Source organism: Chiloscyllium plagiosum, unplaced genomic scaffold (assembly GCF_037043375.1).
Source record: "Chiloscyllium plagiosum isolate Xiang-an unplaced genomic scaffold, Cpla_swu_hap1 HiC_scaffold_24, whole genome shotgun sequence".
Classification (NCBI taxonomy): Eukaryota; Metazoa; Chordata; class Chondrichthyes; order Orectolobiformes; family Hemiscylliidae; genus Chiloscyllium; species Chiloscyllium plagiosum.
This window is the reverse complement of record NW_028270162.1, coordinates 36,217,761-36,230,937: the sequence shown is the minus strand read 5'-3', so window position 1 is coordinate 36,230,937 and position 13,177 is coordinate 36,217,761. Positions and strand designations below refer to the sequence as shown.

Sequence of the window (13,177 nt, the reverse complement as noted above, 5' to 3'; positions counted from 1 at the left end):
TCCTATTTTTAGATTCAGCCTGATTTTCCATTGTTCTTTCAAGCTACCTTCTGCCATACAAGCCCTTTTCTCAGCTTCATCTTACTCTTAACTCCTTCAGCATTGAGTAAACTGTGTTTTGTTTGATTTTGCATTGTGTGAATGCATCAAGACTGTCCCTGAACCATCTCCTCTTTAAAGGATGCATGTTGTGCTGTATTTCTCCACATTGGAAGTTGACACCAATTACTCAGACCAGACACCTCCTCACTTTCTTGAAGTTGTTCCATTTCCAGATAATTAAGGCTATTCCAGATTATTTCTTGTCCAAACCTTAGGATTCTATGAGCATTATTCCTGAGATGTTACCCCACTGTGACATTCTCCACTCGACTCGTTTCATGTCATGGAGTAATGCTTCCTTCCTCATGGGCAGGAAACATCAAAAAAGATCTCCTGATCATTTGACAAAAATTCCTGCACAACTCTGCCCTAATACAATCACAACCCCATTCAATTTTGGGATGAAATCCCCTATTAATGCAACTCTATAGTTTGTGCACTGGATGTATTGAGACTAAATGCTCAAGAGTTGCAATACATATTAGTTTATTCATGATTTTAACTTTCTTTCTATTGGTAAGAAGTCCTATCCCATAGACATAACCCATTTTGGATTCTACCACAAATCAACTCATATTATTCATAAATTGATTACTCATTCAGTGATAAATAATAAAGTAATGGAATGATATCACATATTTGTTGGGCCATACTGAAAAACGATCATATACTTCTGATTTTGTGATCTAAAAACATTTAGGTAAATGGAACAGAAAGAATGATATATATCCTGTCTGAGATCATTACTTATAAATTTGGACAAAAATTCTTTTGTCATTCCAGCTGCATCTTACAAGTTGTTCACATCTAATCCACACTAATACCAAGAACAGGACAGTAGCTGTGACTCCTGTTTGACCTTTTAATAATTCAAAACACACTCCCAGAATTTCAGATGGCAAAAACTTTGTTCATCATCTTTGGAAAGGTCAGGATCAACTGAAATTCTGCTTGCTGTATGAATCCAAATATAACTGTATCCATTGCCCACTAGAGCATACAGTGCATGGGATTATTCAGTGACAATCCAACATAAACCCTATCAATTTATTTTGCAATCTCAACATTCCCTTGGGTGATGGGATATCTGACCTCACTAAAGTTACCTTGACTGCCATGTGAACTAATGAGTGGCACAAAAACAAACTTGAAGATGCTCTACTTAAGGTTGCCCTGTGTTCATTTACCTTATCTAACTTATAATCATAAACATAGAAATAACATTTCTCCAGTCTGTATAAAACTCGCAACTAATAGACGAAGAATTTACTACAATAATCAAATTAAATTTTCTCAAGTATTCTTCCACAGGAATAAACCTGCAAAGATAAAACTAGTTGATTACCTTCTTCAGGTTGCTGACTAACATGTAAGTACAACAAGCAATTAGAAGGACCAATAATATCTTAGCAAGATGATTTGGCTACAAAAGTAGTGAAGCCTTTTCTCAATTATATAGTACTTTGATCAGACCCCACTTGGAGCACTGTGTGCAGTTTTAACTCTCTTGCCTTAGAAAGGATATTATTCGTCAGAGATGATATGCAAAAAGGTTTAATGGACTTCTTCCTGGGATGGTTGGGCTGTCCTATTAACAGAAATTGGGGAAACCAGACCTGTTGTTTTCTGAAGTTTCAAAGAATCAGGAGTGATCTAATTGAATCTTACAAACACATAAACAGATAGACAGACTAAACATGGGTAAGATGTTTCCCCTGGTTGGGGAGTCGAGAACCATAGGAAAACAATTTCAAAATAAAGGGCAGTGCACTTATGACCCAGATGAGAAAAATTATTTTTGCTCAGAAGATTGTAAATCTTTGGGATCTCTACCCCAGTTGGCTAAAAATGTTTTTATGCAGGTATATACAGGCCATGGACTTATTTAGTGACAATCCAACATAAAACCTGCCAATTTATTTTTCAATGCCAACAAACCCCAAGCTCAGTGCGTATTAGAGTCAGAGAAATTTACAGTACGGAAACAGACCCTTCAGTCCAACTCGTCCATGCCAACCAGATATCCTAAACTAATCTAATGCCATTTGCCAGTGCTTGGCTCATATCCCTTTAAACCCTTTCTATTCATATACCCATCCAGCTGCCTTTTAAATGCTGTAATTATAGCAGCCTCCACCACTCCCTCTGGCAGTTCATTCCTTACATGCACCACTGTCTGTGTGAAAACGTTGTCCATTACATCCCTTTTATATCTTTCCCCTCTCACCCTAAATCTATGCCCTCTAGTTCTGGACTCCCCCACCCCAGGGAAAATACTTTGTCTGTTTATCCTATCCATGCCCCTCATGATTTTATAAACCTCTATAAGGTCACCCCTCAGCCTCCGACACTCCAGGGAAAACAGCCCTAGCTTATTCAATTTCTCCCTACAGCTCAAATCCTTCAATCCTAGCAACATCCTTGTAAATCTTTTCTGAACTCTTTCAAGTTTCACAACATCCTTCCAATAGGAAGGAAATCATAATTGCACACACATTCCAAAATTGGCCTAACCAATGACCTGTACAGCCGCAACATGACCTCCCAACTCCTATACTCAATACTCTGACCAGTAAAGGAAAGCATACCAAATGCTGCCTTTACTATCCTATCTACCCCCGACTCTACTTTCAAGGAGCTATGAACCTGCACTCCAAGGTCTCTTTGTTCAGCAACACTCCCCAGGACCTTACCATTAAGTGTATAAGTCCTGCTCTGATTTGTTTTTCCAAAATTACAGCATCTCATATTTATCAAAATTAAACTCCATTTGCCACTCCTCAGTCCATTGGCCCATCTAATCAAGATCCTGTTGTAATCTGAGGTAACCTTCTTCGCTATCCACTATACCTCCAATTTTGGTGTCATCTGCAAACTTACTATCTATACCTCCTTTGTTCACATCCAAATCATTTATATAAATGATGAAAAGCACTGGACCCAGCATTGATCCTTGTGGCACATCACTGGTCACAGGCCTCCAGTCTGAAAAGCAACCCTCCACCACCACCCTCTGTCTTCTACCTTCAAGCCAGTTCTGTATCCAAATGGCCAGTTCTCCCTGTACTCCATGAGATCTAACCTTGCTAACCAGTCTCTCATGAGGAACCTTGTCGAATGCCTTACTGAAGTCCATATAGATCACATCTACTGCTCTGTCCTCATTAATCCTCTTTGTTACTTCTTCAAAACACTCAGTCAAGTTCATGAGACATGATTTCCCACGCTGACTATGCCTAATCAGTCCTTGCCTCTCCAAATACATGTAAGTCCTGTCCCTCAGGGTTCCCTCCAACAACTTGCCCACCACCGACGTCAGGCTCACCGGTCTTTAGCTGCCTGGCTTTTCCTTACCACTATTCTGAAATAGTGGCACCATGTTAGCCAACCTCCAGGCTTCTGGCATCTCACCTGTGACTATCAATGATACAAATATCTCAGTAAGCAGCCCAGCAATCACTTCCCTACCTACCCACAGAGTTCTAGGGTACAGCTGATCAGGTCCTGAGGATTTACCCACTTTTAAGCATTCCAAGATATCCAGCACCTCCTCCTCTGTAATATGGACATTTTTCAAGATGTCACCATCTATTTCCCCACATTCTATATCTTCCATGTCCTTCTCCACAGTTCACACTGATGTAAAATACTCGTTTAGTATCTCCCCTATCTCCTGCGGTTCCACACATAGGCTGCCTTGGCGATCTTTGATGGGGAGAAAATGATGACTGCGGATGCTGGAGATCAGAGTCAAAACGTTTGGTGCTGAAAAAGTACAGCAGGTCAGGCAGCATCCAAGGAGCAGGAGAGTCAATGTTTCGAGCATGAGCTGTTCATCAGGAATGAAGAAGAGTTCATTCCTGATGAAGAACTCATGCTCAAAATATCGACTCTCCTGCTCCTTGGATGCTGCCTCACCTGCTGATCTTTGACGGGCCTATTCTCTCCCTAGATACTCTTTTGTTCTTAGTATATTTATAAAATCCCTTTGGATTCTTCTTAACCCTATTTGCCAAAGCTATCTCATGTCCCCTTTATGCCCTCCTGATTTCCCTCTTAAGTATACTCCCACTGCCTTTATACTCTAAGAATTACATACCTGGAGCAGTTTCATCAAAAGAGATCATTGAAAGTTCATTGTGGACTTTGGAAACCCTTTTCAGAAAGGTTTCCTAAATTATGAGGGGCATGGATAGGATAAATAGACAAAATCTTCTCCCTGAGGTCGGGGAGTCCAGAACTAGAGGGCATAGGTTTAGGGTGAGAGGGGAAAGGTATAAAAGAGACCTAAGGGGCAACTTTTTCACACAGAGGGTGGTACGTGTATGGAATGAGCTGCCAGAGGAAGGGGTGGAGGCTGGTACAATTGCAACATTTAAGAGGCATTTGGATAGGTTTTTGAATAGGAAGGGTTTGGAGGGATATGGGCCGGGTGCTGGCAGGTAGGACTAGATTGGGTTGGGGTATCTCGAAGGGTCTGTTTCCATGTTGTACATCTTATGACTCTATAACTGTATGTCACGTGACCTGTGATAGGTTTTGTATTTAAATCTCTAAATTTCTTTATTTCTTATTAAGTTTTGCCATCCTAATTCTTAAACAAGTGGACATTGTGGCATCAGTGATGGCTTTAACAGTCATTACTTACAAATAATTATCAAAAGTATATATTTTGATCTTGTACTTATCAGGACAATTTGCTAGAATAGCAAAGATAAAATAATATTTATATCATATAAGAGGAGAGTACAGATTGGTTCTCAAATGTACTCTGGTTGTTATTAAGAAAGCATGAGATAGATTATGATTGACAATTAACTGCTAAGCTTTGATTAATTTTGATCCAGGCAGGCTGGCTCTGATTAGTCATAGTTAAAACTCACACAACATCAGGTTATAGTCCAACAGGTTTATTTGGAAGTACTGGCTTTCAAAGTACTGCTCCTTCATCAGGTAACTAGTGGGGCAGGATCATAAGACACAAAATTTATAGTAAAAGATCACAGTGTCATGCAATTAAAATTATATATTGAACAAACCTAGGCCCTGCCCCTCTAGTTACCTGATGAAGGAGCAGTGCTCTGAAAGCTAGTACTTCTAAATAAACCTGTTGGGTTGGACCGTGGTGTCGTGTAATTTTTAACTTTGTCCACCCCAGTCCAACACCGGCACCTCCGCATCCTGATTAGTCAAGGTAATGTCCTGAGAAATGAACAAGACAACGGCTGTCACCTATTTTGTTAAGTTGATGTAGGTGTAATGCATGTACACATTCTGTCTGCAAGGAACAGGGTTCTGTGCATTAATAAATGTTGGTCCAGCTAGCAATGCCAAAATTCCATGCATGAGTTTTTAAAGATATAGCTATGTAACTTCCAGTATGCACAAATGTATTATACTTTGAACCCAATCCCAAATTGGTTATCAGCGTAGTTCTTCACACACTGAAGATTATTCAACAAACATTGTCCAATTGCAGAATCATATCAACAGTGGACGAAAAAAGTGCTGGAGAAATTCAGCAGGTCTGGCAGCAAACGTGGAGAGAAAAACAGAGTTTTGATTCCAGTGACTCATCAGAATGTCTAATATCAGATAATGGGTTTTGAGTTTCTTTTTAATTCAGGTTGGTTGAGTATGTTAATATCTTGCTTATTCCAAACAGCTAAAGGGAAATGTTGTTCCATATGATCCCCCGTCTTTGAGATGTATGCCCAGCATATTTAATATCATAACAGCATTTTTAAAAAATCACATTACTCATTTCTTCTTGTGTTTCTTCCTTTCTAACAGAAAGGTTTGAAAATAAAACAAATTGCTAACAATGGTCCTTCTAAAATATACCACTTTTAAAAAGCATATCACTCGTACACATAAACAGATCAGTCTCTAAAGTATTCATGAGAAAACATGGATGAATTCTGGAAATATCCACTCCAACTAAAATTATGTGAATCAAGCATGATTAACTGTATTAAGTAACTAGTTCATTTTTCAGATATGATCATCTGAATGGGTCATTTTGACTGGCCCATGATATCAAGTATTATATAGGTCAGTCCTAACTGAAATCTTCATTAAATTTATATCAATTCCTTGTCTGTCTGACCCTTCAATTTATTTCACCTTCAATTTATTTCATTACTACATAATGTACAAAGAATTCTAGATTTACTTTATCTTGAAGCTTTTTTTTGGCAAAATTGAGTTGATCCTGACTGTAATCTCTTCTTACATAAAATCTGAAAGAACTGTGGATGCTGTAAATCAGAAACAAAAATAGAAATTGCTGGAAAAGCTCAGCAGTTCTGGCAGAACTGAGGAAGGGTCAATGGACCTGAAACTTAAACTCTGATTTATCTCAAAGATGCTGCCAGATCTGCTGAGCTTTTCCAGCAATTCCTATTTTTGTTTGTAATTTCTTCCTAATCTGGCTGCAAATAATGCAGAAAGAATTTAGAAATTGGTGAAAAAAAACATTGGGATGCACCACATGTTTTGAGTTAGGTATTAACTATTTCCTAGCCATCTTGTTAATTTTATTCCACTTTGGAAAGCCAATGGTTGCAAATTTAAAGATGTGCATAGTACACTGTGTATCTTCCAAATGCCATGAAATTGAAACTGAGTGTTCTACCAGACAAGGTACTAATTTCCTTTCCATTAGATGGCCCAAGTATAAAGGTAGGCTATCTCTAAGAATGCACCAGACAGGATAGTGACAATCAACTTGGGAAGGGGGGGGGGGGGGGGTGCTTTTTTTTGAAACATGGAAACTTGTTATAAATCTGAGGTCTTAGAAGACCATTATGTTTTGGGACTGCAACTTAAATTTAGATCAAAATAGAGGAATTATGGGATCACATAGCCTGTCTGAATTCTACTGACAGCAGGCCTGAGTGGTTGGTTGCTCAGAAAGCCCAAATTATTTTATTGGGAAGGTGCAATGTATCCATACGTCTCAGCAATTATGCAGCAGTGCTGACTGTGAGTAGGCAGTTCATCTCCAAGCCCCATGGAGGTGTGAGGAAGCTCTGATGTTGCAAACAGTTATATTTTAAACTATTTAATTTCAAGATAGCGTGGAGTTGGGAGTTTAGTGGATAACTAATTAACATTTATACCTGGATGTAAGGCCCATGTGATTCACATATGACTTGCAGAAGAGAAGAATCTAAATGAATCATTGTAGGGTTAGATTACAAGTCTTCCTAAATAAAACATGGTTCTCATAGACAGGGTCAGTCTAGAATAATAAGTGAGAGAAAGACGGAGAGAGAGAGAGAGAGATAGTAACTGCAAGTCTCAATGTTTGACCACACAAGAATGAGGATGTTTGCTCATGCTCAGACTAAGAGATAGAGCTTGTGAGGATTTGAGGATTTAAATGTGACTGGAAGATTTACCTAGCTTTGGCTAAAAGGGGTGGCGGGGAGGGTGCGCAAAATCTCCTCACCAAGAAAACAAGTCCTCCTGGGCAAAGAATCACCTCTAAAGGTGGGTCACATAACCTGAAACGTTAATTCTGATTTCTCTCCACAGATGCTGCCAGTCCTGTTGAGCTTTTCCAGCAATTTCTATTTTTGTCAAAGAATCACTTTGGACTGGGGGTCCTGGAAGAATAGCAATGTTTACCTGAGGACAAAGCATGAGCTTGGGAGAGATTTTCAATCATGTTAAAGCATTAAGGAGGAATTTTTCTGTCATTTGTACTCTGCAAGTTGAAACAAAATCATGTTTAGTTAATGTTGCCTTTAGTTTATTTGTTACCGTACAAGTGAAATATTGCGGTGCAATTCCTTTAAATTTGTCACGGGGAGCTCGAATTTCCATTTTAAAATTGTCGTCTCCGAGGGGATGGTAACAAGACGAGAAGCTTTAAGGATTGCAACAAAGAAACCTCTCCCTGTGCTGGTGTATCGAGTGCAGAACTGTGTGTTCAACGTACGCTGACAATAACGTGTGTGAATCTAAACGGAAAATCAGCGGAAAGTTACAGCCGACTTCGATTTCGTTTAGTCCCTGGCTTCTCACACTGACAATCCAGTTGGAAAGTACCTTCTCCATCAATTCCGAACAGTTTGATCCTCGGCAGTTCGAAACATTTGTGCCCATTTAGAACGGTCGCCCCTTCTAGTTTTAAGCGGCTGGATTCCAGATGGATGTCAAATATCAGGAGCTTCACTTCTTGCAGACATCCCGCTGAATGAATGGCTCCTGCGGCTTGCTGGTCCCTTGCTCGGGCAGCTTCCTAAGCCTTTAGTGAACGAGAATAAGATTTGTGCGTAAAACGTACATTGACCGAGCTCTATGCTTGTCAGGCGAGTGAATTGGTGGGTTTATCAATGTTCTGAAGATGGTAACAATTCCCCCAGGTTGGATATTTGACCATTCTATGATTTGCAACGCGGAGGGTGTAGGTTTGAGGTGCCTGAGATCTTCCTCGCGATGTGAAACCTAACGAACAGATCAAGTTCAAGTCTCAACGCTGGGAGCCGAGCCGCAGACTAGGACCTGATTGATTTCCCAGCTCCTTCCCAGTGTCAGAGAGAATTTGCCTGAGTGGAGCCACGTGTCTGACACTGTGGGGGAGAGGCAGGGAGGAGGGGTAGTGTTGGGAGGGTGGGGGGGGGGGGGGGGAAGTTGGGGGGGGGGGGGAGGTGGGGGAAGGACAGGACCGAGTGGGGTGCCCACAGCTCGTATCGCGAAGAAATGAAGGGAGACTCGCAGACATGACTGGCTCCCGGATTCACTGGGACTGACAGCCAGACAGAGAGAGAGAGAGAGTGAGAAAGGGGAGAAGCTTCTATCAAACTCGCTGCACGAAGATCCGGTGAAAGTGGCTGTGTGAGCTGGAGACTCAAAATGCCTATGCACCCAGTGACTGCGACCTTAATGTACAGGGGCATCTATACCATCCCTGACATTCTCAGCAACCAGGATCCCATAGATATCCCTGAGGATGAACTGGAAGGTGAGTCTCTCCATCTCTCCTTGCTGATCCTGTGAGGATGTTTGTTTTATGCTCCAGCCCTCATTTCACGGTGTTGTCACATCCTACCATACAAAAAAAAACTGTTGCTGAGTGGGAACCCATTTCTCTTTGCTGTAGGTAAAACTACGGAGGATTCTGACTGGGGGGAGAGGTGTCATTGCAGGGGGTGGTATAGGCGGTTGAAGTAACCGAGCGAGTGCATTCGAAAGGGATAGAATCAGAAGGAATCCCTCCCCCTCCCATAAAGCATTAATGTTGCCACAAACACAGATGGAATAATGACGGGAAGATGAAAGGTAACGGGGGGAGAGAGTCCGGCTGTTTGGTTGGAATGCAGAGTATTGGCATTCAGCGCGCGTCTCCCAGTGCAGGTTTTCACTTTCCATTGGGAGGGGGGGGGGATGGAGCAGGTTCCCCTGGCTATGTCAATGTAACCGCTTTCATTGTTGGGGACAGGGCATTGTCTTAGCTCAGGGATTGAGCTGGACACTTTACACTCGACGTCTCCAGCCTGAGACATTGATCTCTCTCTCTCTCTCTCGAGTCATCCCCAGTGACAAAGCCTGAGTGTGTGAACCGCCCTTTCCAACACAGGGGATAACTTTAAGCAGCAATTGAGATGTGTAAGAAAGCGGGTTTCATGTCACCCTGCAATGTGCCCCTTTAACAGACTGCTGCTAAATATGGAGAGTGAATGCTCAGGGAACCACTTGTTTCCTGGAGAAACGCTGTCAGGATAGTCTTCCTGGTTCCCTCGCACCGGCGCAATGCTCCAGAGAGCAAACCGATTTTGATCATGAAAGTGCCACAAGTCAACCACCGCCGTTGACAGACTAATCCGAAAGAGCAAGAACTGGTGAAATTTCTTGCCTGCGCTGGTCAAGGTTTTTTTTTTGCTGTAACTTGTGTAGAGAGCAGAATGTTAGAAACCCAACAGCCGGCGAGACATTAACCTTTGTGTGCTGTGCATATTGAAATCTCGCTTCTCCCGACAGAGATCCGCGAGGCTTTTAAAGTCTTCGACCGCGATGGGAATGGGTTTATCTCGAAGCAGGAGCTGGGGATGGCGATGCGCTCACTGGGCTACATGCCCAACGAGGTGGAGTTGGAGGTCATCATCCAGCGCCTGGATATGGACGGTAGGAGGCAGCTACAACTTGTTGGTACTGTATTTCCAAACACACTCTCCCCATGGGTCAGAATAGACGGACAGCAGTCAGGGCGAAGGGTCTGAAGTGGACACAGCCCACACAACAATTCCCCATAGACTCACTGACTTCTCCGCCACCTGCTTCGGGAAAAGGCATCCCCTGAATCTGCCCATTCGTTCATATTTCTTTGGGGGAGGGGTTGGGGGGGAGAGAGAAAGGGATGCCATTTCACCAGGGGTTTCCACAACATAGAACCAAGTGGTTTTTCCAGGAATTGTCATGACCACAGTTCTAGGTACAACGACCTGAGAAAGCGACAGATTTTACTCGTTGAAACCTGTGAGTGGACGTGCTGCAGTAGCCACCAATGTTTAGCAATGCAGAGCTAGCCCCCACCTCACCGGGTGGAGAATGATGGACTGTCCTTTCACTTTAGTGTTAACCAGCAATGGCGGCCTATGATACTATGTTCCAAAGGGATCGCTTGTTTTGCTGTTTGTACAATGTGTACAAATTTAAAGCCACTGCGCCCACAGTGATAGCTGGTGCTATCAAAACGCTCTCCCATTTCAGGGAGCAGACTGCACACCATTTACGACATCAGTGAGATCCAGGAGGTGTTGACTGGTTTTGGGGGGTGTAAGCGCGTCAAACCTGTCGCATTTACCCCGTTATCGGCACATGGTTACCCAGCCTCGCTGTGAACTGGGTTTATGAATGGCCAGGTGGGGGGGGGGGGGGGAGTCTCCCTGAAGCTTGGCTGGCATCCCGCTGTCAGCAGATTAGGAAACTGCGGGTCTTTCACTTTTGGAAACTGACTGAAAGTCATTGCAGTTACAGTTTGAAACAGCTTTCGGAGCCTGCGTGGAAATTCAGATCAGCAGGTAGGATGTGTCACCCCCACTTTATCAGAAGGGCAGTCCATCTGTGTGCGCCACTCGTTCAGAACATTGTTGTATTGTAGGGTTTTTTTTCCAATTGTTAATAGATACTATACCCACACTGTGGGATAAATCTGCTATATCAGGATAACATACCCAACTATTGAATGTTCGGAAGGCAAAGTACAATGGTTGCGGACCGTGGTTAATCTGGAGGTTTGCGAGAGTGTAATATATTACCACTGGCGATAATATCTTACATTTACTGATGGGATAATCCGTCATTATCCAAAGCAGCTTACAATCAGGACAACTTGACAGTAAAATCTCACACAAGACCGTCGGGATCTTGAAAGTTGAACTTACACCACAACTTAAAAAGGGGAAACAACTTAAAATATATAAACTGGGACCAGAATTGGCGACGGATAAGCCGCAACAGTAAGATGAGGTACAGACAGCATGAACTAAAGAGAACAGAGAGAGTGAGAGTGTGTGTGAGAGCGGGAGAGAGAGAGACTCAAATGTTGATGAAGATGAAAAAAAGTACAATCAGAAAGGTCTAAGGTGAAGGAGGAACCAGTGTTCCACAGTGCTGATGAAGGCTACATTTCCAAACCGGAAGAGTCATATGGTTACAAACCAGGTGAGTGTGACCTGGTACAGCCAACCCATCACCAAACGCCGTAAACTTCCCGAATGGAAACGTCTTTCAAAAATGAAGAAGGTTGATCATTTGTTCAGATTTGAATTGTCAAAGATGGAACTAGAAGGTGATGTGGGAAAGAGCGGGAATGAGGATGCGAAAGATATAGAATGTCCTAAAACGATACATGGGCAATGTTGAGGTATAGTCCCTGTTACAGTAACACTTCCGACGAATTTGTGCACCTTATGTCTTAGCAATGGCAAAAGAGAGAAATGAGTAGCTGGCTGGTACTCAGTCAGGCGTGAAGGCTAGCTAGCATCCTGGGAGATTCTCAGCAATGTCACGGGATTTTTCACTTGCGCTGAAGAGGTAGACAGAGTCCTCGATCAAGCAAGACAGTTCCAAAATCCAGCTCAGCTGCCACTGCAGCACTTCCTCAGTGTGGCACGTTCCCGCTTCATCACTTAGGGTACTGCCACAGAGCCAAACCTCTGCTTTCTTCTCCCGTGTTAATATGTAGACTCTATATTGCTGTACAAAAGCTGGTTCATGTATGGTTCTACAGTAATCCACTGAATTACACAATCCCAAATTATTTTAACAATATTCTAGATACTTGATGACACGAAATTAAAATGCTACTTATTCATACTTATCATACAAACTTCTTAATGCACATTGATCATGAATCAATTAAATGAAGAGCTTCAGCTTTAGAAAGTTTTGAGGTTCATTTCTCTGAATGACTGAACAATAATCTATTTAATGTAGCGAGCGACCAGTGAAATTAGGAACATTTAGGCAGTTGCTCGACATAACTCCATGCGTCCAGTCTCTCTCTCTCTCAACTTTATTTTAAAATGGTATGGAAACATCAAAGTAATTGTTCATCTTTAGGGACTTATACTTCCTTGATTATTCGTCCCTTTCCCGTCAAGTATCCGATGCAGTCCCGCCTGATTTCTTAATTGGCCAATGATGGGCCAGATACAGTAGCAAAAGTTTCAGCCTAACCACACTGACAGTGATACCGCATAATCCATTAAATGTTTAAAATTAATTGCATCCGCAAGACCTGTTCCTCACAAGTAGCTGAAAGGCATACTGCTGTGGCACATCTAAACTGGAATTTATTCAATGACCTTAATGCTGCTCAAAATATTCTTAACATCTGGACTGCTATTTGTGTTGATAAGTCAGTGTAAAAAATACCAACTTTTACTCATTATACTTTTTTTTATGCAGTTCTAGGCCTATAGTGAAAAATAAAAAATGAGTAATTAGGTCCCTCAGGACGATAATTTAAGCATGATTTGAATATAATGCCAGAGATCCACCAACTGGTTGACCTTTAGAAATCATGCCTTGTTTGAATTGATGAAGGAAGTCATTATCAGAG

The 13,177-nt window shown here is 42.0% G+C and overlaps 1 protein-coding gene across 3 annotated transcripts in view; it reads left to right on the top strand.

Moving 5' to 3' along the window:
- The window catches only part of LOC122562716 (calcium-binding protein 7), a 160,718-nt gene that overhangs the window by 84,815 nt on the left and 62,726 nt on the right, over positions 1-13,177 (top strand). For 2 of the 3 annotated variants that reach the window (XM_088000084.1, XM_043715831.2), the window contains one exon: positions 10,093-10,236. In XM_088000084.1, the coding sequence (XP_087856210.1) occupies positions 10,093-10,236 (144 nt within the window). Of the gene's footprint in view, positions 1-8,814; positions 9,077-10,092; positions 10,237-13,177 lie in introns of those variants that run through there. The other variant, XM_043715830.2, reaches the window with a different exon arrangement.